The 25,701-nt window shown below is 37.5% G+C and overlaps 1 protein-coding gene across 2 annotated transcripts; it reads left to right on the forward strand.

The window, feature by feature from the left end:
- On the forward strand, nucleotides 1–20,807 carry LOC123754984 (solute carrier family 35 member F5). Of its 2 annotated transcripts, XM_045737349.2 has the most exons (11): nucleotides 1–138; nucleotides 3,214–3,312; nucleotides 3,669–3,818; nucleotides 4,191–4,244; nucleotides 6,777–6,887; nucleotides 7,431–7,583; nucleotides 10,223–10,405; nucleotides 12,776–12,932; nucleotides 14,569–14,728; nucleotides 15,417–15,662; nucleotides 15,973–20,807. In XM_045737349.2, the coding sequence occupies exons 2-11, from the start codon at nucleotides 3,226–3,228 to the stop codon at nucleotides 16,205–16,207; spliced, it is 1,536 nt and encodes a 511-aa protein (XP_045593305.2). In that variant the 5' UTR covers nucleotides 1–138; nucleotides 3,214–3,225; the 3' UTR covers nucleotides 16,208–20,807. The 2 variants fall into 2 exon arrangements, with proteins under 2 accessions (XP_045593305.2, XP_045593306.2); XM_045737350.2 differs by lacking the exon at nucleotides 4,191–4,244.
- The last annotated feature ends 4,894 nt before the right edge of the window (nucleotides 20,808–25,701 follow it).

A 25,701-nucleotide genomic window follows, 5' to 3' on the forward strand; every position in this document is an offset into this window, starting at 1 on the left:
CAGGAAAATAAATATTATTATATATAAACTGCGAGAGTTTGCAAATGTGGACGTCAGTAGTGAAGCCTTGAGCGGAAGGTGGGGATGGCTGTGGCGCTCCTCTAGGTCCCTCTTCTACCCTCACATGTAGCTCTCCAGGTGAGCTGGGTGGGGTCACGAGGGGTCTGCTGGCTGTAGGAGTCATCTGGGGTCATGAGGGGTCTGCTGGCTGTGGTAGTTTGCTGGGGTCTGCTGGCTGTGGTAGTCAGCTGGGGTCACGAGGGGTCTGCTGGTTGTGCTAATTTGTTGGGGTCACTAGGGGTCTGCTGGCTGTGGTAGTCAGCTGGGGTCACGAGGGGTCTGCTGGCTGTGGTAGTTTGCTGGGGTCACGAGGGGCCTACTGGCTGTGGGAGTCAGCTGGGGTCATAAGGAGTCTGCTGGCTGTGGTAATTTGCTGGGGTCACGAGGAGTTTGCTGGCTGTGGTAGTTTGCTGGGGTCATGAGGAGTCTGCTGGCTGTGGTAGTTTGCTGGGGTCACGAGGGGCCTACTGGCTGTGGGAGTCATCTGGGGTCACGAGGAGTCTGCTGGCTATTGTAGTTTGCTGGGGTCACGAGGGGTCTGCTGGCTGTGGTAGTTTGCTGGGGTCACAAGGGGTTTGCTGGCTGTGGTAGTCAGCTGGGGGTCACGAGGTGAGATAGGGAGTGTGGGGGTGTAATTATGGAGTGGGCTGGAGGTCAGTGATCAGGTACAGTATAGGCAGTTTGTACGTGTGGGGCGGGGCATGTGGTGAATAATAATAAACAATATTGTGAAATTTTACAAGAATCAGAATGATAGATGTTGACCAGACCACACACTAGAAAACGAAGAGACGACGACGTTTCGGTCCATCCTGGACCATTATCAAGTCGATTGCGAATGCTAGATATTTAACCTAATATATATATAGATGAAGGCTAGCCAAGTATGTATATACTGTACCTCAATTCCTAATAAGTCATATGCTATGTCAATTTTTCCTGGGTCAGGTATTAGTCATGCTAAAATTACTCTTATCAGTGGCATCTAGTGAGTTACACAGTACATTATGAAATGTAGTTTTATTAAGGCAGTATACTGTTCTTTATTGGTTATGGATACAGTATTGAGTAGAGTACAGTTATAGGTACAGTTATGGGTACAGTATTGAGTTAATACAATGAAGCAGAATCTATACATCATATCTAAACCATGTAAAATTAATACAAATTAACATAAGAACATAAGAATAAAGGTAATGCAGAAGGCCTATTGGCCCATACAAGGCAGCTTCTATTTAAATAGGAGGTACATTAAATGTTACCCCTTCATTATACTGCCCAAATATTTATTTTTTATTTGAGTGGATGCGACTATATATTAGTTTAAGTTAATAATAATTAATAATTTATTGTGTCAGGGGATGGGCAGCTAATATATACAATACAATACATGTTATCGAGGTACTCCCCAGGGTTGAATTGTGGTTCTCCTCAGGGTGCAACCCCACAAAAAGCTGGCTAACTCCTAGGTACCTATTTACTGCTAGCTGAAAAGGGGAATTAAATGATAGGAAACGTCCCCCAACCATTTCTGTCCTGCCTGGGATTCAAACACAGACGTCTCGATTATGAGTGGAGAACGAACCTGACTCTACTATCGGGACCCTGAGTTAATTTTGTTTACTAATAATATATGGATTGAAGCATTATGAAGCTGTGACATGGTAACTACTAATAAAAAAAATTAAATGTGACAAAATTTGGAAATTGTAGTACAGTTCATGTTCTGCTAGTTGCAGAGAGCCAAGAACTTAAAAAAAAAAAAAAAAAATTTAAATCTTACTGTCTGAGTGGATTGATTAAATGATAAATACATATCTCTAGCTCTCTGTTTGTGGAGGTTGTTGATGTTTAAGATTCACTACCTGGAACAATAAGTTCCAAATAGCATGGGCTATGGTGAGCCCGCAGACTTGTGGAGGTACATGCCGAGTGTTTTCTCCAGACGAGTGCCGCACCAATGATGCTTGGTGACAGTCACCTAATTAGGGACAGCTCAACCTTACCAATTATAAGAAAATGATTACATAGTAGATACTCTAGGATACTAATGTACTGTAATACAAAATTATTTAATACCTCTTATATATCAGAATATAACTACGGTTCTGTGTTAAATTTCATCTATAAATATGTAATAAGGATCCATAGTAGGAATCAGGATAAACCCAGGATAAATACTGTACTACAAAGTGCTATCCTTGTTTCAATAAATTTGAGTAATGATCCAGATGGATTAAAGCTAAAAATCATATAATTTGATTGTATTAAGCACAGTTGCTTCAACATAATAAAGAGACATTGTAAAAATTTTTTGCTGAAAAAAAATTCCCACCCTAAAACCTTAAACTGCTACTGTCAATCTCAAATGATAGAACAATGCTCCCGTCATTGTGAATGATTTAATATGCTACTTAATATTCAGCTCTCCTGAATATTCTATGTAATTCTTATATGACACTAGAGACCTTTGGCAATCATTTAACATATTGGGAAAATAGTAAGGGCTTGAACTATCTTCCTGGGCTTGAACTATCTTTCCAATTAACAAATTGGAACATATGTGCATCACCATCCATTTACTGACACCTATGGTCAGTACCATTAATGTCATGCAAAATTTTAAGGGGTTTTGTGGATCAGGAAGGTATTTGTGATATGGAGATGTCTCTTACAAATAGTGTACATGAAAATTAATCCTCACTTCAGCCAAACTAAAATGATTAGATTTGTGCATTTTCCCAAAATCAGAAATACGGTACAATAAAATCAGATCTATTCCAAGGACAGATTTTACTGATATATACATTATTTGCATCTGATATATTTTACCATATTACTTTTCTTTCATGCCAAAATTTATTCTGTATATCTTTCATTTGTTGCTTTTGAACAAGATACAAGTATCCTCAATTTTAATAATGATTTGCTGTAAGCTAATTACCATACTCTGGCTATTACATTATTAGAAATTGTTACAAGCAGGAGGCTGTGTGTCATAGCTTGTCACCTTAAATCTATACTGTATGCACACACTCTTGTCCTCCCAACCATTCTTCCTCCTTTCTTTTTGTGTGTGTGTGTTTGCTAGCACATTACGTATATACTTAAACATTCAGACGTATCACTAATGCCATAATTCATGTTTTACAGTGATGATACACAATGGGTCGAGGAAGGCGTCTGGCCCTGGGCATATTTGTCCTGCTGCTGGTCGACGTCATTTGGGTGGCTTCCTCAGAACTTTCCGAGGTAATTACCTTTTTGCGTGTAGTTTGTGCCCCACGTCATATTTTCAGTTAATGAAAAATTCATGATTTTATATCTCGTATCTATTCTTTGTCATTATCATTATCAAAATGAAGAAATTTTTAATTCGAATTTACACATTAGATGCAGTTGAAGGTTTCTTGTTAGCCTCTTCATTTAGTAGATCTATATGCTGCTGAAAGCACAATTATTATAAACAATGTGTTTAAAACACATTGTTTTATTTAAAAAATTAAGTGTGTGGCATTGCATTTTAATTACATTCTTTAGGGCATCAATAACATAATTTATATAAATATCATCTGCAGTAATACTCATGTATCTTATTTTACTTTCAGTACATCTTCCATGACACCGGCTTTGATAAACCATTTTTCAGCACTTACTTAAAGACCAGCATGTTTTCTCTCTACTTGCTGGGGTTTATATTTTGGAGTCCTTGGAGGCATCAGTGTATCCATAACAACCATGATGAGAGTATTTATCAGGTAAATACTGCACATTATTTCATTCATAGTTTGTTTAAATTACTTTTGAATTATTATTATTAACATGTGATACAGGTTAATTAAAGATAATGTTTTATATTATTATTATTATGTGTGTCAAGCTTCCATAGCATTCGTGGAAAACAAGTGCAAAGCTAGGGGTGTACTGTACTGTAATAAATAACTCCTGCCCCTACAGTTATCTAAATGGGTGTACCCTTCTCTCAATACCCCCAAAATGTTTTCCCATTTCATACACAAATTTAAATTTTCTGTAATATTCATCCCTCATATTTCCATACTGAATATATGCCTAACTCTGAATGTAACCGAGATATAATATGCTTAGTTCATTAAAGATGCTGTTTACAGGAAGTGGATGTAACTGAGGAGGAGGATTCATCACTGTCAGGAGAGAGACGTTTGGTATGTTGTATCTCTACTTGTGACGTGTGTTCGTTCAATCATTGTTATTTCTTTTGTAGTATGGTTTTTGTTTATTAATTTTTCTGTGTGTGTTAAATCAATTATACTCCTTTTAATTTAGTGCTATTTCTTTTTTAATTTTACTCTATAATTAGTTTTTACATCTTCAATACTAAGCGCCACTCCTTTAATGGTACGGGGACAATTAAAGGTTTCCAGGCTCCAGATGACTATATCTAAATATGCCTTTTTAGCTTGTCACTTTTCTCTTGATGAAGGTGATTGCAAGAATGCTGATTCTATAGGTAATACACAATGGGAAATTCTTAATATGGTTTTGAAGTGTAATTTGCCTGGAGTTACAAAGCACTTGTTTAAACACTGGGTGGTCAGTGGCTTTGCAAAAGTGTACAATTTAAACACCGAAGTTGTAAAAATATAACCCTTTGATCTTTCTTGTAAATGTTAAGACAAATATATAATAATAAAGATAGTTACTGCTTCTGTAATTTTATTTACTTGATTAATAGATTTTGTCAGTGTTGGGAAAATGTTGTGGCTAAGAGAAATTATGTATGCACAATTATTCACTTAGTTGTCACTAGTATCTGTTAAGTTTCAAGCATTTGTCTTTAAGGCTTATTACAGGTGGGAAAATAATTGCTTTATAAGCTTCATTGAGTGGACACAATATTTAATACATGTTGATATTGCTATAGGATGAAAAGATTTTATTAAATTTTGTAAATGCAAAAACATATTAGTATACAAATATATAAATTATGCTCTTTGTGGAATTTAAATTGATTTAATTTACATTATCATCACAGCTTTGCTCTGCCTTTAAAGTAACGTGATTTTCAAAACTAAGAACAAAATTGTGGCACTTTAGCAGAATAGACGGATGGGCTGTTCACCTGTTCTGGTCTTCACAGTGGATAAACTGGCATCTAGTGTTGCCAGAGAGAATGATGAGAGTGCCCAATTGATTTATTTGATCCTCTGGTATTATTTGCCCATTCAGCAAACTAAGAACTGCTTATAAAAATGCTGATCAGAAGGTGATTTTCATAGTTACATTATCATCATTATTACTACATTTTCAGCTTTCATGGAGTGGGGAGGCAAAACTTTGAGAAAAATTAAGGGGTTCAGAGCAGTATAGGAAAACAAGACAATAGTTATGAAAAATTGCACCCATCCATTCACCGTATCTTACACACGAACATCTTACACATGTCTTACGCACATACATAACATCTCAAATAACCAGTGTCACAACACTAGCAAATAGTCCACATCAGCACTCTACTACTCCATAAGACTGGATATATAGTGCTAATTGGGAGTTGTCATATACAGATAAAACATTTACTCTTCTCACAAATTGGTGCCATCTAGTCTATTTCCCTACTGCATCTTGTCCACTATCCGTGCTCATGTTAATGATCAGAATTATTAGGCTTTTTCCTTTTCAGAATCTTTTTGTTTAATGTTTCTAGATGTTTATACAGTGCCTAAATGATTTACTCAAGGTTTAAAATGCTTATATTAATATCCTGTGCTAGTGTTTTTTACTTTAGGTGACATTGGCCCTTGGGAACAATGAGGAAAATATTATTAGAGCTGTTTTGCTTTCACAGATGGGTGAAATTTAAAGGAGTAATTTAGAAACAGTCATTGTAGCTTAAATTATAGGTAAAAAGATACAAATAGTTAAGGATAAAGTTGAGGAAGATAAAAGCTATGAGAAATTAATACAGGAAGCTTATAAAAGTAATTCTGTTGAGGTGGCATGTCTGTGTGGAGACCATGCAAGAGAGGGATAGTTACGTAGAGATAGGATATATATAGGTACTTCTTTGTCCATAAAGAAGTACCCATATATCCTGATGCTATATGTTTTATTGTACAGTATTTGTGAATCTTATAATAAATGAATTATATTTTTAATGTTTTTATTATTTGAAAACTAGAATCTTCTTATAGCATGTTACGCATCTTCTTTTCACCGGACTAATGCCTCCCAACCCGGTGAAAGTAGGAAATGGGGGAATGGTAATGTATGTACTGTATTGTACTGTACTGTGTTTGAGGGTACAAGATGGAGTGGCAGACCATATGTAAACAGGGGGGTAGAAATAGCCTAAGCTACTCTATCCCTTTGAGATGTATTTCTTGCTTATCTCAATAAACGTACTTGAACTTGAATATGTAAACATGTTCCTTGGTTGTCTAGCAATCGCGATTCATTTGCAATGGAAGTACTTCATGTGAGTGTGTGCAAGGCAGTTGTAATCCTCAACAGGCATCTGTGCACTGGGGTACAAGAAAGCAGTTTTGCCAATTTCAGTGGATACTGGCACAGACATTTTGTTTTCTGTACTGTATTGTTCTTCAGCGTCGTTTTACTCAGTTATTGTTTAACCCAATAATAAATATATTGAAATTCAATGTATTTAAATTAGAGACAGTGATGTAGAAAAGCTAGTGAAGATCTATTCCCACTCATCCCTCCTCTATTGTTTTCAGAGTGAGCCAAGTTATGTTCCACTTAAGCTACAAGATTCACAAGAAAAAAGTTCTGATGGAGAGTCTGATGACTCTTCAGTAAAGTCCGTCCGCTTTAGCAAATTGACAGAGGTACAGAATATGTTTAATTTCTTAAATGCTAATTATTATGTTATATGGAATAGAGTGCTGGAAATCTTTGAAGTGTGTGAGTTTGACAATTAAATGACTCGGTTTATAGAAACCCTGTGTTCATGAACTGTAGTAGCTATGCTCTTTCTACCTACATTACCACATTTAAGATTGGAGTTTTGTACAAATTCTTATTGTCCACTGCATGTGTTTCCTTTTTTCTTATGAGAACTGCCTAACCAACTTAATATTTATTTACACACTAGAAGGGCTTTTAGTCATATTTCTCTTGCATCTCAAGGAAGAGAAGAATCTTATTTAATGGGATGCTCAGTTAATTGTTTAGCTATGATGTGGATGTGTGCAGGCACAAGTGGGGGAGTGACAAAAGTTCAAAGCTACAGGATGATCTCCAGTGTGTGCTAGACTGGTGTATGTTTACTTCTTACTTTCTCCATGCATATGATATATCTGACTTTTTGTCATATTATATTCACCCTTACAATCTATTGCATGGAATAGCTAAGTTCTTAATTATTTTAGGTTCGGCAGATGTCAGAATCTGAGGCAGTAGATGCCATGATGTCTCGTCTGTCATTCTCTGCCTCTGTTCGTGCTGAGCAACTGGCCATGCAAGAAGCAAACAAGTTATCCGTTAAGGAGGTCATGAAAATTTCAAGTATATTTTGCTTGCTGGTAAGTATGTTGAGTTCAGGCAAGATCTTCAAGTGTCTTTAAACATTTGTGCCTCACTCTAGGTTCTTAGTAAGCTTTTCAGATTCTTTGAAGGGTGGGTAGGAAATAATGGCTGTTGTTTAGTTAAGTAGCTGCACGAGAAGTTAATCTAATGGAAAGATTTTATGGCTTTTCTGTGGAGAGCCCCTTCGGCTCCCCGGAGCTATACTGGCTAATATGTATATATATTAGACCGTGGCAACAATCAATCGATGGAGTTCTATGCCTACCAGGGACCACGAGTCAGAACCTGGCCCCTCAGAGAGGCACGAGGAACAATGGCCTATAGACACCCCGATGTACAGTACTGTAGTTGGACGCAGTCTATATCTGCCGCCTATCAGGTCAGGCACCCAGAAATGTAGGAATCCCAAAACAAACTACAGTTGGTTAAAATTGCAAACCAAAAGCCGAACGAGCAAACAGAACTCCCCAATCAGAAAACAAGCAAACAAGCATGACTTCACCTCAGCCCCCGCACCGCTGTCTTATTTCTATTTAGCTGTTTTGTTTATGGCCAGTATTGCCAAATTGTTTTCGCCTATTTGTTTTAAAACTTACACTACACCACTACACTACAGTGATAGGATACAGTGCTTACTGTATTATGTTTTGGAAGTGAAACCTATTTAAATTTGTACATTATATGGATGCTTGTCAAAACTGTGAAGTCTTCTCTACAGAAAGACCTGGAAAAGAATGCTGAAACTGAAGTTGTACCTTATGGCGGTACATAGATAAGAACATAAGAACAAATGTAACTGCAGAAGGCCTATTGGCCCATATGAGGCAGCTCCTATTTATAACCACCCAATCCCACTAATACATACATGTCCAACCCACGCTTGAAACAATCGAGGGACCCCACCTCCACCACGTTACACAGTAATTGGTTCCATAAATCAACAACCCTGTTACCGAACCAGTATTTACCCAAGTCTTTCCTAAATCTAAACTTATCCAATTTATACCCATTGTTTCTTCTTTAAATATTTTCCATATCTACTCTTATAAAACTATAAGAACATAAGAACAAAGGTAACTGCAGAAGGCGTATTGGCCCATACGAGGCAGCTCCTATTTATAATCACCCAATCCCACTCATATACATGTCCAACCCACATTTGAAACTATTAATATATTTACATTTTTTCTCTATTTTATGCTAAATTTTAGGCAAAGATTTGATTTTTGTTTAATGGCTGAAAACTGGTGTTGTTCAACAAAATGGCAACTTTAGCCTAATAACATTTTATTTTTTAGATTGGCCTCGATTGTGGTCATAGTATTTTAATATAGGTATGTACTTTTGAAAATACTTGAAGATTACTTGTACAATATTACCTTTGTGATTTTGGAATAGTATTGTTTAACTTGTTACAACAATTTTTTTTCTAATGTCACATGTAGTGCTTCCTAAAGTGATGATCTGCTATGTCACTGAACAGGAGCGTGCTTGGCTAGACAAAATTACACCCTGATACTGTTGCCACAGGAAACATTTTAAAGTACTGTACTCCCAGCAGGGTCAGAATAGATGCTTGCAAGACCACAAGATTATTCAATAATGGCTAGAATGGCCAACAGAGGTTAGTAGTGTCACAAAAACTCAAACCAATCCAAGCCCTTCCTTGGTCCTGACAGGTGTCCATCAAGGAAGAGCTCTTGCTAACTTCCAGTTGACCTTCTTGGCCACCTATACTGTCCACCACAGTACCCCCTCTCTCCTTACTGGATTTCACCTCATCAGGTGGAGACTGGATTTTCAGTTACTGTAAGTTGGACTTGTTTTCATCAATGAAACTTTGTTTCTAGAGTTGGGGACTTTGCATATAGTTAATGATATGTTCCAATTTTATATGATGCTTCTTGTGAGTGTGTTCACAAGTTTTGAGTGTCTCCAATACTTTTTGCCTTGGATTCTTTATTGTAATTTGGATAGGGGTAAAGTGTTACAATCTGGTTCTCTTCCTGCTCTGCTACTCACTCAAATCAGTCATAAACACTCTACCAGATGTCCTCTCTTTTGGGGACTCAATGTTTGGATGTTGTTTCTAGTGTGTCTTTTTATGAAGAAGCACGTGCTTAATACAATTACTGAACCCATTGGCTGCTTCTACTCTCTCTCATTATATTCCTTGTACACAGAATCTGTCCTTGCATCTGGAAGTATGTGAAATGGCTTAATATGGGAAGCCAGTTAGGGAAGCAGACTGCTACTACATGGTGGTGGTTGGTGTAGGTGGCCAATTTAGTAGTCAGGAAGAGCTCTTGTTGGGCAGTCACCTGTGATGTCAAGGAATGGCATGGGAGGACTGAATTTTTATTAACGTACTTCGGTCAGCTATTTCTGCCCAGATTGTATCGTCTCCATTTCTCTCTTACACCAACAATTACCCTGCAGGGATTACTTAAAAAGTTTGCTGTTGTTCCCGTGTTAGTGTGTCATCCTGCCAGACTGCACGATTCTGTCCTTTGACACAGTAAATCATTAATTAGGGAACAGCTGAATGGTTAAGTGCTTGTCATGTTCATTCAAAGCATTATCTCTTCGTTTTTTGTCTTGAAATTTTCTTTTAAAATAAGCTTATTCTTTTCAGTGGTTTGCAGGAAATTACAGCTACCAGATAGCACTGAATGATAGTGAAGCTGGCATTGTTAATATCATTTCATCGGCATCAGGATTATTTACCCTTATCCTTGCTGCCATCTTCCCGTCATCTGTAACGGACAAGTTTACACTCTCCAAATTGGCTTCAGTTCTTTTAATGGTGATGGGTGTGGTGAGTAATGCTGCTTTGTTTACATGGGTATTCCCAGGGCAAATATTAAAATGATTTCCATTTCTTGAAACAGTGTCTTTTATAAACTTGCATTTTATGGCTACTGAAGCATATACATATGATGTATGCAAGCATTTGTCTGATAAGGAAGAAGATTGTGATGTATCCCTCATGTATTACATAAACATAAATGCTTTTGAATACTAATTTTTATAGATAAATTACGATGCATTATGATGCATGAGCTACTTGATGAGTTGGTTAAGTTGCATTGAGGTTGGTAAGTTTTTAGTAGAATTAATACTATTCCAATTTTCTTGGTACATATACTTACTGATAATAAATATTTGTTACATTTTTCCCTATACAGTATATTTTAGTGGTGCCCTAGTAGTAAAATTTCCATGAATTTTTGTTAAATAAAATTTATCTTGTATATATTTTATATCTTGGTTTCCTTTGGGAATTTCCAATGCTTCATAGGGTGGTCTCAAGATGAACTTACTTAAACATTACCACTTCCCTCAAGTGTTAAAGACTACTGTATTTAAAGACCCAGTTGACTGACAGTTGAGTGGCGGGACCAAAGAGCCAGAGCTCTACCCCGCAAGCACACTTGGATGAGTATTGTAGGAGAGCCTTAAAATACATCAACAGTTTCATGCTCGATTTAGCTATTGTAAAAGGTGATAGTAGTCACCATTTGCACCAGGAAACACAGTTGTGGGAAACAAATCAAGGAACTTGAGTGCAGATGAGGAGTCACAAGAACGTGGTTGAACTATATGTTGACCAAACCACACACTAGAAATGAAGGGACGACGACATTTCGGTTCACCCTGGGACCATTCTCAAGTCGATTGTCCTGAGTCATAATTGACTTGAGAATGGTCCAGGACGGACTGAAACCTCGTCATCCCTTCACTTTCTAGTGTGTGGTTTGGTCAACAAGGAACTTTAGTGTTAGTGTAACCAGAATAAGAACCATCAGTTGGGGAAGAGCACTGTTCCCCTTGAGTAACAAGGGGAACAGTGCCCCCTGTTACTCTCCCAACAGTGCTTCTGGGGGAGGCTGAAGCAACTAGTCTGCTATGTGATTTAAATAGATGGATATTCGCATTAATATAGAGCATAGGAATTACAAAATTGTTTTGTGATAAAGAATGTTCAAGGCTTAAACCTTTCTATTTCATTTGACCTGTACATGTTTGTAAAGGTACTGTATACCTATTGACTACTCTAGGACCTAAATTAGCACAAACCTATTTATGGTTTGAAAAAATCTGACTTGGTGAATACCCTCTACAATTGAAAATAATCCTATACAAATGATAATCAGATGATACTTTCCCCACTTTTTGGAAATCCTACTCACAGGGATTTGTAAGAACAAACTGTTAAATTCAGAATGTTAAAGTTACAATTAATATGGAGAAAAAGAATACGTATTAGAATAAAGGAAACTACATAAGGCGTATTGACCTGTGTTGCCATTGCCTAACATTATTTTTTCCCAAGTCCCAAGAAACAATAAATGTAGTTGTAATGTCAAGAAAAGGTAAATTACATTTGATGTGCACTGAACCAGACAGAGGGAATTATCGGGGGAAGTGCCAAGCCATTACGACTATATAGCACTTGGAAGGGGTCAGGATAAGGATTTGGGATGTGACGGGGGGTAGAGGAATGGTGCCCAACCACTTGGACGGTCGGGGATTGAACGCCGACCTGCATGAAGCGAGACCGTCGCTCTACCGTTCACTCCAAATGGTTGGACTGAACCAGACAGAATAGAGCTAACTGGTTGATCAAAATCCTGACACACAATAGATTCATACTTATGAACACAAGAAGTGCCTACTTAATAGCACAACCCCCATTGCACAGAAAAAGAAAATATTTCTAAGAATAACACAAGCTATTTAACTGAATTCTATCCACCATCTGTACTTGACTGAATTGAAACAAGCAAGGAGGAATGTGACATGGTTTGAATCAGGGAACTCTGTTGTTGTTGTGTAGGTGCTACCATCTGTTTGTGATCAAGGATAATGGCTAGGCATGCCACTTAATAAATAGTTTAGGGAGAACACTTGGATGGGCTTTAATTTTGTTGCAATGAACATTCGGAAGATATTTCAAGGTGGAATGAGCATTTTACAGTTTCTTCCTAGCACTGTTGTTATGTTTTTAAAATATCCCAGCTATGCCGGTGCAGTATTGACCTTGCTTGACAGTGCCAGATCCTGCCTATGGTACAAGTGGCGTCTTTCCTTAGGGCACAACTGTGTGCTTTACCTAGGATAAAAAAAAAATCTTTTCAACATTCTCAAACCCCAATTTTTACTTTTGTTCTTGAATTATTTGCAGGTTTTAGTGAGTCTGGAAGACATCAGTCTTGAGAGTTCATCAGTGCCTATTGGTGTGATATGGTCACTAGCTGGCGCTATTCTGTATGCTTGTTATATGGTCTTCCTGAAGCGTAAGGTCCCAAGTGAAGATAGAATGGATTTTTCTATGTTTTTTGGTTAGTAAATTTCTTGAATTTAGTATGTAGTTTTACTGAGGACTTGAGATTAGATATGTTTGATAATATTAAGACCAGACAAATTAGATTTTATATTTAATTTGATATTAACTTTAATAGTTGTTGTTTCTGGAAGGACCCCCAACAGTAGCTCCCAAGCAATAGCGCTGGGGCTGCCAAGTTCTAGAGAATCACACCAGGCCTATGAAACTCACCTGAGCCTACTTGGAGCCAATACCAGAATGCAACTACAATGCATGGGAAGCTTTAGGATTAACTCAAAAGTGAAAAATCTATCATAAAATATAAGTGCATCAAAGCAAACACCTGCTTGAAGTAAATGAGTAACCCTGAGGTAAATAAGGCAAATAATACACACAGAAATCACGATAGCGTGATGCATCAAACGAACAAATCCACAAGGGCCGTGATGAGGGTTCGTGGTGATTAAGGTGCGTCTGGGATCCTCTCGGATGTTGGTTTGAACCCTCATCACGGCCCCTTGTGGATTTGTTCATAAGACAAATAATCATTCCTGGGGTGTGACAACCCCAGGAATTTAGGAGCCGGTCGGCCGAGCGGACAGCACACTGGACTTGTGATCCTGTGGTCCTGGGTTCGATCCCAGGCGCCGGCGAGAAACAATGGGCAGAGTTTCTTTCACCCTATGCCCCTGTTACCTAGCAGTAAAATAGGTACCTGGGTGTTAGTCAGCTGTCACGGGCTGCTTCCTGGGGGTGGAGGCCTGGTCGAGGACCGGGCCGCGGGGACACTAAAAGCCCCGAAATCATCTCAAGATAACCTCAAGATAACCCCAACCAAGATGCACCTGACTAACACCAGGTGGCAGCCAAGGTTACCTGCCAGCCAGGTCTTTTATCTGCCGAGTACACATCCAGTTTCACACTTTCAGATAAGAGATGTTGGCTAGCCTTTTGGAATGCTTTTCTCTTTGCTGGGCCATTGCTTTGTTTTTGTTCCATTTCCTGAGCTGACACCTAGTGGAGATTAGGCACATTATGATTAGGATGCTTACACAGCAGGAATGATTGTTTGACTTGTTACCTGACTTTCTTCAAGCAGCGGCTTATTTTGTTGTGCTTATGATTTCTGTTTTTTTGTGTGTGTGTGTGTGGGGGGGGGGGTATCTTTGATCCGCACGCTCCCCCTCTCATAAAGTGTCAGATTCGGTTTCTAATAGGCAATGGTTGGTCTAGGAGGCCCCCAGTGCATTTCTCTAAGGCTTGGCTGAACCTACAGTGAGCTTCAGGAGCTACTAAGGGACTCCACCAGAAAAAGTAAATTCATTATGTTTAATGTTTGATTTTTATAGATTATAGTATTGCATATCTTTAGTAAGCCATGGTCTGGCTAGTGTGTTCATTGTAATTTGTTAATTTAATAGGGGGAGGACAACATATGTTACAGAGCTATATGGGATTAGCAAAGAAGTTTCAAAATCTTATATTAGCGTGTTGTATGGTGTTGTAGAGCCTTGTTAATAACATTGATGTATTTACAGTTGCAGCTCTTGGGATTTTGTTGAAGCTGCAACACAAGGATGGTGTATGTTGATGAGTGCATATTATTTTCCTGTTATGTTTCTCGGAGATTTTAAGTGCAATGTTTCTTTCAGGGTTTGTTGGTTTTTTCAATGCTATCATTTTGTGGCCGGGGTTTCCCCTGCTGGATATTGCAGGATGGGAAACGTTTCAGTTGCCAAATCTTCGGCAGCTGGTCTACATGTCTATCAATGGATTAGTGGGCACAGTGCTTTCTGAGCTGTTATGGCTTTGGTTAGTAGTGTTTTATCAGTGTAATAATTTTGCTGTTTATAAAGTATGTAGTGTATATAGTGTAGGAAGAATACAATAGAAATAGAACTTAATTTATATATACAGTTCTGTATTGAAGATGTATCTCACTCTGAGGTTAGTATCATTATATACAAGTAACAGTTCAGCCATGCATACTGGTGATCCAGTAGACTCAATGATGTGGTTAAAACATGATGTTGATAACACATGGAAATTTTATAAGTTATACAGTAGAAGCTTTTTAAACTATTTAAAATAATGTATGCAATTTTTCCCCCCATCAGTGGAAAAAAGTGATCAAGCTTTTACTTTCCAAAGGTAATATTTTCAGAGGGGATAAAAGTCAACTGGCGTACAAATTGATCTTAGATGCTTAAAGGTGTGATACTTGATCTACCTTGAGAATGCAAGAGATTAATGACAAATGATAAGTGAACGAACTCTCATCTGTGGACTCTTGAGATACATACACACTACTGACTCAACTATGCCTGTGGAGTCCAGGGATGCAAGTTTGATCCCATTGAATGGCCTCAATATTTTCTCATTCATACACCATGTTTTGTCATTTTATTGTCCATAGTTGAGAGCTTGTTTGTTATTCAGCGTGTATTTTTCATGATACACATTAAGATTCCTCAGTTGATTAATGTGTTTTATTTTGCAGGGGCTGTTTCTTAACTTCGTCGTTGATGGCTACTCTGTCCCTTAGCCTGACCATTCCCTTGACAATGTTTGTTGACATTTGGCTCAAGGGCATCAAGTATTCATTACTCATTTACATTGGTTCGATACCTATGATGGTATCCTTTATTGCAGTAACACTTCTCACCCATTATGAAAATTGGGATCCACTGATGGATGGAATGAAATGCCTTCATAGAAAATTCAGGAGAAGAAGCTTTATGTACAGGTAAATATCCCCATTGTGCAGTTTTGAGATGAAATACTTCTCTAACCCTTAAATAACTGTTAAGTCTTTCATTGTGGTGTGCTTGAAAAATATATAATACCTGTGTATGAAAACCTGCTAGTATTATTTACATAGGATTTTTGCCCTCTTTAAAGTGAGGTATGGAGGGCATTAAAAGTCTAAAATGTTTGCATGTGTGATGGCATTCATGAGCTGCATAGATTGCCTTAATAAAGAGGTGATGGTGTAAATTGTATCATATTGTCTGTCATTTTCCAGCCGAATTAATTTATTTCTCAATCACTTACAGTTTGGTTGACACCGAAGGATTGGAAAGAGAAAGTTTGATAGTTAATAGTGACGACATAGACGAAGGTGAGGAAGAGGAAGAAGAAGAAGAAGAGGAAGAACTTGATACCACACTCATTAGTGATTCCATTACCGTTAGTAATACTGCCACAGTCATCATTAGTAACTCTTCCATCCTAACTAATGATACTGCCACCCCAACCTCCACAAACAACGTTAATACCAACCATGTCTGATATCACTGTACAAACTTCACAAATGTAAACAAATGTAATGCTCTTTAAATGTTTCTTTGTAAGATATCCTGATTCCAAATTAATATCATTTAATAAATGAAATGTGCTAAATTAATATTTAAGGATAAATTATTTCTATATGGCAGCAGTGCTTTCACTTCATGAAGATCAGCGAGTGTCGGGTAATCTGCAGAGATTGTTTTCATGACTTTTAGAAACACAGTGTAAGTTGAGATTTCAGTCAGAGTTTAATAGACTGAATAGTTAGAGTACTATATGTAAATCATTGGTACTTATGCAAACTTTAAATAATGATTACACTTATTACCATGATCTCTGGTCAGAACTAGTCTTAATTTTATTATATTTTCTTATGCTTAAATAGGTAGATGTGTACTTGTATGTGGGGTGTGTACTTGTGCATACATATACGGTATATGTACATAAATACACCTGCCCATGTGCTCCTAAAATTTAGTTTTTCTTTTTTTACATCAAGAGATGCTCAGAAAGTTTTGCAACTAATGGTAAATAGAATCAGCCAAAATTTAAGTTATACTATCCAGTAAAATAAGAGATATGAAATGTGCATTTGATTTTTTCCAAACTGGCATGTCTGTGGTTATAGAACCTTATTATTTCAAGCCAAAATTTAAATAACAATAGAAATAATAGTCACTTGTGGTCAGTTTTATTGTATGGTGGATGGCTGACCTGTTTGAACCCGAACTATTGAAGAGTAAGGCTTGTAAATTGGCAGAATCTTTTGCAGCTTCACAACATTATGCACTAGCATTCAATTGCATCTTTCTCATATAATTTTGTGTAACTAGACCAACAAGTTGGCATATTATTAATTAGCAGTCAAAGTTTTGTATACAGTTTGTAAATTATCAGCTGTATCTTAATTTGTGTATATCTCTGAAGATGTTGACTGTCATGTTATTAGCCAAAGACAAGGTATTCTTGGGGATAGAGATCCCCAGTGCTTCCACTGTAATCATTTTGTCTTGAACTCAGGGGCCCAGTGGTGAACTCTAATCACCAGTAATCTTACGTAACATAAACTTTGCTGTATCATTGCTTAATAGCAACCCTCTGTACTGTTGCATAATATCTTAGTACATAATAGTTTCAGTTCTTCCAGCCTAAAGGCCAAATTTTGTCCATAAACTTAATTCAGGACTCGAATAATATAATTCTTTCAGCAGCAGGTGATGTTTGTAGACTGAGTGTCCAGTTTTGCTCACATCATCTGTCAGTTAATTTTCATTGTTATGCACTTTTCACCCATATAATCACTATACTAATGAAAAGAAGCCTCTCCAACATGGCAATCATGCTTCTATGTAATTGCCTTCGTAGTACTCCCAAAATTTTAACATGTTATGCAGAAGCAATAATAAGTCTTAGTTTCTGAAAAGAGGCGGAAAGAATTATCTACATATGGTAGTACAGACATGGTTAGGCATAATTTGGAAGTATGGTACGGGTTTCAACAATGGATACAAACTGCATAATTGGCATTCTTTAACCTTGCAAGTTGCAAAGCATTTCTCCCCCCCCTTTTTTTTTAATTCATGATTACCACATAGGTATGCTATTTCATATATAAAGAAAATTAATACTCTTTTTGCCTTCAGGGAACATTTTGTTTGAAATTTTTTATTTCAGCAGCAGCAGTTGTAAAATTGTTATTTTCTCAGGAAACTAATAAAGTGAATTGTACTCCTGTTATCTTCATGAGGTGAAAGTGTGTGGAGAATGCATCCAGTGAGCAGTTGGGGCTGCCATATAGTTCATTTCTAAGTAAGTTTTCAAAATAGCTAGAGTAATGGCAGCACTGCATGACACACATTTTAATGCTATGAAACTGGTTATCTTTGCCAATGTTTAGAGCATAAAGTTTGTTTGGGAATGAATATTTATTAAAGATTTATATATTTTAATTTACTTATACTGTATATTGATATTGTGCAATAAAAAGCTTATCCTAGCTGTTCGTGCCTCAGGCATTACACGAAATAGCTCTTGTTATTAAGAGTATTTATTTAGCAAAATGCCAAAATGGAGAACTACACAAGATGGTTTTGCTCATTGTGGGTATTCTCAAGAACATCATGTTTAGCCTTCTTCTTTTTTAAGTACTGTATATATTTTTTTTTTGTACTAGTCAGCAATCTTGCCAATTTTATGTCGGAGCATTGTTGGCAGTATATATATTTATCTGTTGAGAATATGATATGACTGTGTAACAGCCTGAATGTAAGACAATAAGTAATGCACATCAGTGGCAATTTCAGTTAAGTTCACCTACTGGTAGCTGAATTTACCGTAGACGAAGTTCTTATTGAACCCAATTGCATTTCACTTTCAACCTTGATTGAATGCTTTTGAAGTAATAAATTATTTTAATTATTAAATTGTATTGTATTTTTACACTTCTGAAGATTTGTCTTGGTTTTGCACATACTGGATAACTTTAGTGTATTAAATAAAGCTCATTTAACTATCCTCCAAGCATATATTATTAAGCTCATGTAATGTAGAATCTCAGAACATCTCTGATGTTCCTGCCTTTGTTGAAAGCCTAAAAGTTGCCTGATGTTAATTTGTATTTTATAAACTTATACATTTTACAGTATCATGGTTCTTGTTAGTGAGTAAATATTTAGCCTAAACAAGAGTGAGGGACTGTGTTGGCTCTCCAAGCCTAGTTGTGCTTGAGCTTTGGCTCTTTGGTCCTGCCTTTCAACTGTCAATCAACTGATGTATAGATTCCTTAGCCTACTGGGCTCTATCATATCTACATTTGACACTGTGTATGGAGTCTGCCTCCACCACTTCTCTGCCTAATGCATTCCATCTGTTAACTTCTCTGACACTGAAAAAGTTCTTTATAATGTCCCTTCCTCCCTCCCTGTGCACTTCAACTATCTTAAGCTTGGTAAATTGGTATTTTACATCATCTTCACATACTTCAAATTACCTAATGCAACAGAACCTTGGTTACAACTGAATATCTAAAATTTTATTTTGATTTTACATAATAATTCCAACCATTTTAGTAGCAATTGCAATTCACTGAACTTATGGACTACTAGGTGGGGTTGTCAAATTTTTGTCATGTGCTTGAATGAGCAAAATGTGCTGAAATTAATTCAAGTTAATTTCAAGTACTGACAAATTGATGAATAATGAATTACCAGGCACTCAAAATTGAGATTCTGACTACCATTATTACTTCTCTGAAAGGATATAGTGCAGTCACTAGAGTGGAAAATGCAGTTTGAAAACTGAAGGTACTGTTCTTTGTAGATTGCAAAGAACAGCTGATCATTTAGATAGGAGAGCAAAGGGCTAAACTCTGCCTTTTCAATACATGGGGACAATGAGTCGCAATAATGTTGCCGAAGATATGATGACCATACCACGCATCAGAAACTGAAGAGACGAAAACGTTTTGGTCCGTCCTGGACCATTATTAGGTCGTGTAACAGAAGAGAAACATCGTCGTTTCTTGATTTTCTTATGTGGGGTTTAGTCATCACATCTTTTCAATACTTGTCTGCCTGCACATTTACAGCATTGAGTTAGTGCCAAGAATTGGCCTGGGCACTTGCTCTTTTCCTCGTCATCCATTTCTTGAACCTGGATTGTGCCTGGATGGGGGTTCTGGGAGTTCAGGGCCAGGCTTGACTTGTGAATATACTTGTGACTTCCCTGCTCTTTTCCAATGCAAATGTGTAGGGAGGTTCTGAGTGACACATGGGCACATTCTTTCAGCCATGTAACCAAATCTTCTGGCTAATATCCTCAGTTCCCTCTTCTTTTGGGGAGGGGGAAGCACATCGCCTGTCTTCTTGAGTTCTTGCATTTAGTGTAGTCTCTGATGAGCTGTTTTCCTGTGTGTGTACATTTGCCATTTGCATGGATGTGAATTGGAAGGTTCTGCATATTCTTGAGAAAGGAAGGGGGTTGCAGTACACAGAATTTTAAATAGTTCTTTTGTGGCAATCCCACCAGTGGGGTAGGTGTGAGGGTGGGGACCCCTGCAAGTTTTTTGGTGAGCAATGATCATGGATTCTGAGCTATGCAGGTAGTGTATCAGGGTCTGGCCTATGTGTGATTTATATAGCGTATACATTGAAGAATAAAGGAAAACATTGGGGTCCCCCATTACTGTTGGTACACAGAGAAGCAATTACTGTGCATTATTTATTAACTTACATCAGGCTGGTAAATTGGTATATATATTACATTACCTACTTTTGACCTTTTTCAGAGCATGTAATGAAATTGTCATATATAAATCATCATTACTCTGAGGAAAAGATGACAGGTCATATTTTATTGTCAGATTTCACTTAATGCACTAAAACAACTTAAAGAGTTGAGGTAATGTTCAAGTGCAGTTTTTATAGACTATGCAGTTTCTCTGGTTTTACATTCCACTGCTACTATATTCTTAAATAAATAACCATTTACAAGTACTGTACTTGATTAAAAACTGCACCATTGTTAACTCACTGCACTTGCATCATGTAGATTATTATAGGCACAAAGGAATTAATAACAATAAAAAGAAACACATCCCTAATACATTGTCTTTTACTTCATTTCCAGATGTATTTTATTATTCTGCTAGATTGTGTTGTATTTGGCTGTTCCATGTAGAATTTTCATTAAAATGTTCCTAATGTCAGAAGTGTTTTAACAAGAGTTCTTATCTTTCCCTGATGAATAAAGGCTGATGTACGTACTTAGATTATCTGTTATTGTGTTGATTTAGGGGCGACGACGATCATGGGATCGGATAATAGAAGTATTAAAATATTAACAGTGTGCTTTTATATTACGTAACTACAATTTTTTTTTAATTAATGTTGTTCTTAAAGCTTACTAACATATATTTTTTGCCTTGGCAGCATTGTTCAGACTGAAGCAGAAACTTGCACAGACACTTTTTTTGCCTGAGCAATATTGTACCAGTCAGTGGAGCTATTTACAACTGAGATAGAGCATCAACAAATATAAGAAGATAAAGAGTTAAGGAAATTGCAGAAAAAAAAAGAGTTTTTGTAGCTCTTTGTAGTTGTAGCTCTAAGCACAACCTCTGGAAAAGGTATCAATCCACGAAGAATCACATACATTATGACATATACAAAACGGCATTAAATTCAGCCAAGGGACCTGACAGCTGAGTCGACAGCACTTTGGAAACAAATGGGCAAAATTTCTTTCACCCTGATGCCCCTGTTACCTAGCAGTAAATAGGTACCTGGGAGTTAGACAGCTGCTATGGGCTGCCTCCTGGGGGGTGTGTAACAAAAAACAACGTTTTTGGAGGCAGTAACCAGCTATTTAAAGTACTGTACTGTATTTCCAGTACACATAGTATACATAGACTTCTCTAGAGCTTTTTCATAGCATACCACCATGAATGACGGGCAATAAAGTATGTGGAAAAAATGGTAAAAGTACTACAATAAAGCAGGGTCCCAATAGTTCAATCGGGTTCGTTTCTTACTCACAATCGGGAATCTCGGGTTAATTCCAGCCGGGACAGAGATGATTGAGTACGTTTCCTATCTCCTAATGCACCTGTTCACCAAGCAGTGAAGCGTAAGTATCCACGTAGGAAAAAATGAAAAGAAAATTCCACGTAGGAAAAAATGAAAAGAAAATTACAAACGTTTTCGTGTAATTTTTTCCTACGTGGACACTTACGCATATTAAATATTGTATATCGTACCTGCGAGGCTGCATCTATATATATATATCTAATCAATTTAATTTAACCAAACACCAATTTATATAACTGGCAAAAGCTGTTAGTATTGATTTGTTTGGAAGAGATTGTGGCGCGTGAGATTTGTATTCAAAGATGATGAATATGCAGGAGGGGTTGATATGCAAATGAAGAACGAATAATGCCGGAAAACAGTTGAATATTAGTGTGGGAGCCGCAGGTTGTTAGCGGGAAAGTTTAGGTTCAATGCCCAAAACGACTAAACAAGAGTGAATACATTTAGTAACTGTCAATGAAAAAAAAAATATGGAAATGGAAGCGCTAAAGCTAGTCATTTATCATGGAGTGACATAAACAAATATGAAAAGGAAAATTAGCAAAAGGCAAAAAGCTGTTGGAGGAGTGTGGAAACACACAGTAGTGAGAATAATCAGAAAATAACTGTTTTATGATAAAAGTTCTCAGGAGAAAACCATTTGACTATTTTCTCATTGGCTGAACAAGGGAATTTAAGGTATCTATGTTTCTGTAAGTGTGACAACTTATAAACAGATTACATCAAACATACTACATACACACACTTACACTCCCTAATACCGTCATCAGTGCGCCTAATTACAATAAAGCACAAATACTGCTGGGCTAAAGGTACATATATATATGTACTGGGCTATAGTGGCCTTTACCCCAAGCTACACAAGTCCTAAATTCTTGTAACAAACAAACTAGAGCCTATTCAGGGGTCTTTGCTCGCTCCCTTCAGGCAAGTGCTTTGCAAGTATTTACCTACTTAAAATTTTCTTAGATTAAGGACCTGCCCGAAACGCTGCGCGTACTAGTGGCTTTACAAGATTGTAATTACTATACTATGTATCCTCACAATTCCAATGATGTATCTTCTTGTATATATATAAATAAATAAATAAAGTGTGAGGGACATCAATATCAGTGAGATTACACAGAGGCACAGCTGGTCACTACGATAATAGAACCTAGTAAGCTATCACGTAATAATATCAATCATAGCCTATGCATAGTACAGTGTTTCATGTGATAGCATAATACCCGATCATTCGTTTGGTAACATAATGTCTGGGCGGCATTGGACAGCTAGGCTTTTGTCAGTGTGAATTTCATTAATTTATACAATTTAATAGTGAATACAGTTCTGGTTTGTTGACAATTATAATTTACTTTTTTTATTATATATATTAAAGGTCGTTACTAATACAATGCAATTCTTATTTGACATATTGGCGGTGTGTTGTACGTATAATCCTCTTACTATACCTACAATAATATAATAATAATATTTTATTTACAAGACGGTACAATGGGTTGATGAGATTACATTAGTGATATTTTTCCATTCTTGCAAAGCGACTAACACGCATAGCGTTTCGGGCAAACGCTATGCGTACAGTATATGTACTGCCGCCTGTACTCTCACTTGCCACGTGTACTGCTACGCTTCTTGCTTGTTCACCTGCCCTCACAATCATGCAGCTTGTTCACCTGCCCTCACAATCATCCAGCTTGCTCACCTGCCCTCCCCATCATACGGCTTAACCAGCATCCTTACCGCTCCCACTTGACCAGCTGTCCTCACACTGCTCTTGGCAGGCGAGAGAGAGGGGAGCAGGCAACCGACCACCGCTGAGAGACACATCTCCCCTCAGTCGTGCTCTCGCCGCCACCGCGTCCACACGTACTCGCTCTTTCCCTCAGTGCACCTGTATCGCCGCCTTTTTTTAAACTTACCTAGCACGCTAGGAACCGATCGCACCTTCGTCTCTCTCTCTCTCTTGAAGACTTTGGACTTGCTTTACATTTCTATCGTAGTTTATTTCTACAGGTAACCAAGTTGATATATATTATCCTCTAGGGAATAATATTTATTTAAGGCTGCAATATTGAATTTACCCGTCTTAGGCTTTTGTCGCCGTGGGTCCAGCATGAAGGAAGCCAGCTAGAAAAGCCTTGGCTTTCCTTTATATGGATCTTCTGTACCTCTCTCTCTCTCTCTCTCAAACACAGACTTGTGATTGAACTTGTAGTTACTGAGTTTAAAATTATTCAAGTCCCTTAAGGACCAGTGGCCGCTTCTTCCAACCCATAAATATATTGTATACGGACCGCCGCAAGAACAAGACAAAAGAAAGATAAAAGTGACGCTACTTAAATTACGAGGTCACTAGAGGCCCCGAAGAACAGTGATTAGCAGTCTGAACATTTTGGCAACCGGTTAAAGAAGCCATCGTGCCGGATAATGATAACCGGACTGTATTTCACGAGGTAACGGGGTCGATGCAGACCAACTGCCTGAAACGCTGTCCGCACCTAGTGGCTTTATAGCATATAACATTTCTGAATCTACTAATTAACCACTGTGACATGTTCCTATAAATATTTTATTAATAAAATATTATTATTATTAATTTATTTATTATTATTTGTTTTCATTATTAGTTAATGACTCGACTGATTCGTGTATCAACATTAATCAGTGACATACTACGTTTGGAAATTGTGCATAATTATGCATGTTTCTATAAATTAACCTCTAAAGGAATCTTTTTCATATATCTTTTAAATTAAAGTGGCAGTTGAAGTCTTTCAACATATAAGAGACATGTCCTTCAAGAACACCTCGGCTCTCTAAGCCCTGTTGGGTCATATCTCCAGGATGAGGCTATATGTAGTTATATGTATATTTCATTCTAGATAATATATATATTTACAGTACATGAGGAGAGCAGCCCCTAACACCTGTACTCACCTAGTTAAGCTTTGGCTCTTGGGTTCCGCCTGTCATACAGTTGAGACGTGTCCTCGTGTTTACCTAATTTCTTGAGGTTAACGTTGCTATTATTTTTGTTGTTGAATAGTACTAAACTCATCTTTTGTATTTGACGAAATCCCGTTCGTTCTCGCTATTTGACAAGCGTCAAATTTGAAATGATTGTTTATAATTACTAACGTTCATACCTAGGCTATGTACTGAGGTCTAGTGTGTGTGTGTGGAAAAAAATTAGTAGTTAGTAACAGTTGGTTGATTGACAGTTGAGAGGCGGGCCGAAAGAGCAGAGGTCAAGCCCCGCAAGATGAGTACACCCACAGACACCCATGAGTACACAATTAGATGAGTACACCCACACATTCCAGTAGCTGACAACACAAGCTGGATACAGTTCTTGATGAATTGCACAACTGGGCAACTTCAGGACACCCATAAGAAATCCATATAAGGAATCATTTAGAACTCTGTATACCACATACGTTAGACCACTTCTTAACTATGCAGCACTCACCATAGGTACCGTATCTCGTCAAGCATGATAGGAAACATGATCACAACATGCAAAATACGTAGGAATGGCTGTTTGACAAGGGAGGGGGGAATTTACACACCGAAAGAAGCTACAGTATTGTAAGCAATAAACATCATCTCTATAAGAGTTGCGTGGAATGATCTTTAGCGCAGTCAGCTTACAACTTATTGGACTCACTGAACAAATATCAGTGTAGCTCACTGAACAATTTTCTGTGAATTCTTGACTGCAGATTATAAGAGTGACTCGCTGATCACTTATTAAATAGTGTGAGACTAAATATTTCTTATCAGTGGGACTCGAACGCTTGTATCAAGGTTTCTGTCCGAGAACAAAGCACAAGCTCACCTAGTGTGAGCTGATAGCGTTACTCACTGCTGTTCAGGTTATATTGATATTTCCAGTGGCTT

The sequence above is a fragment of the Procambarus clarkii genome, chromosome 28 (assembly GCF_040958095.1).
Source record: "Procambarus clarkii isolate CNS0578487 chromosome 28, FALCON_Pclarkii_2.0, whole genome shotgun sequence".
Lineage (NCBI taxonomy): Eukaryota > Metazoa > Arthropoda > Malacostraca > Decapoda > Cambaridae > Procambarus > Procambarus clarkii.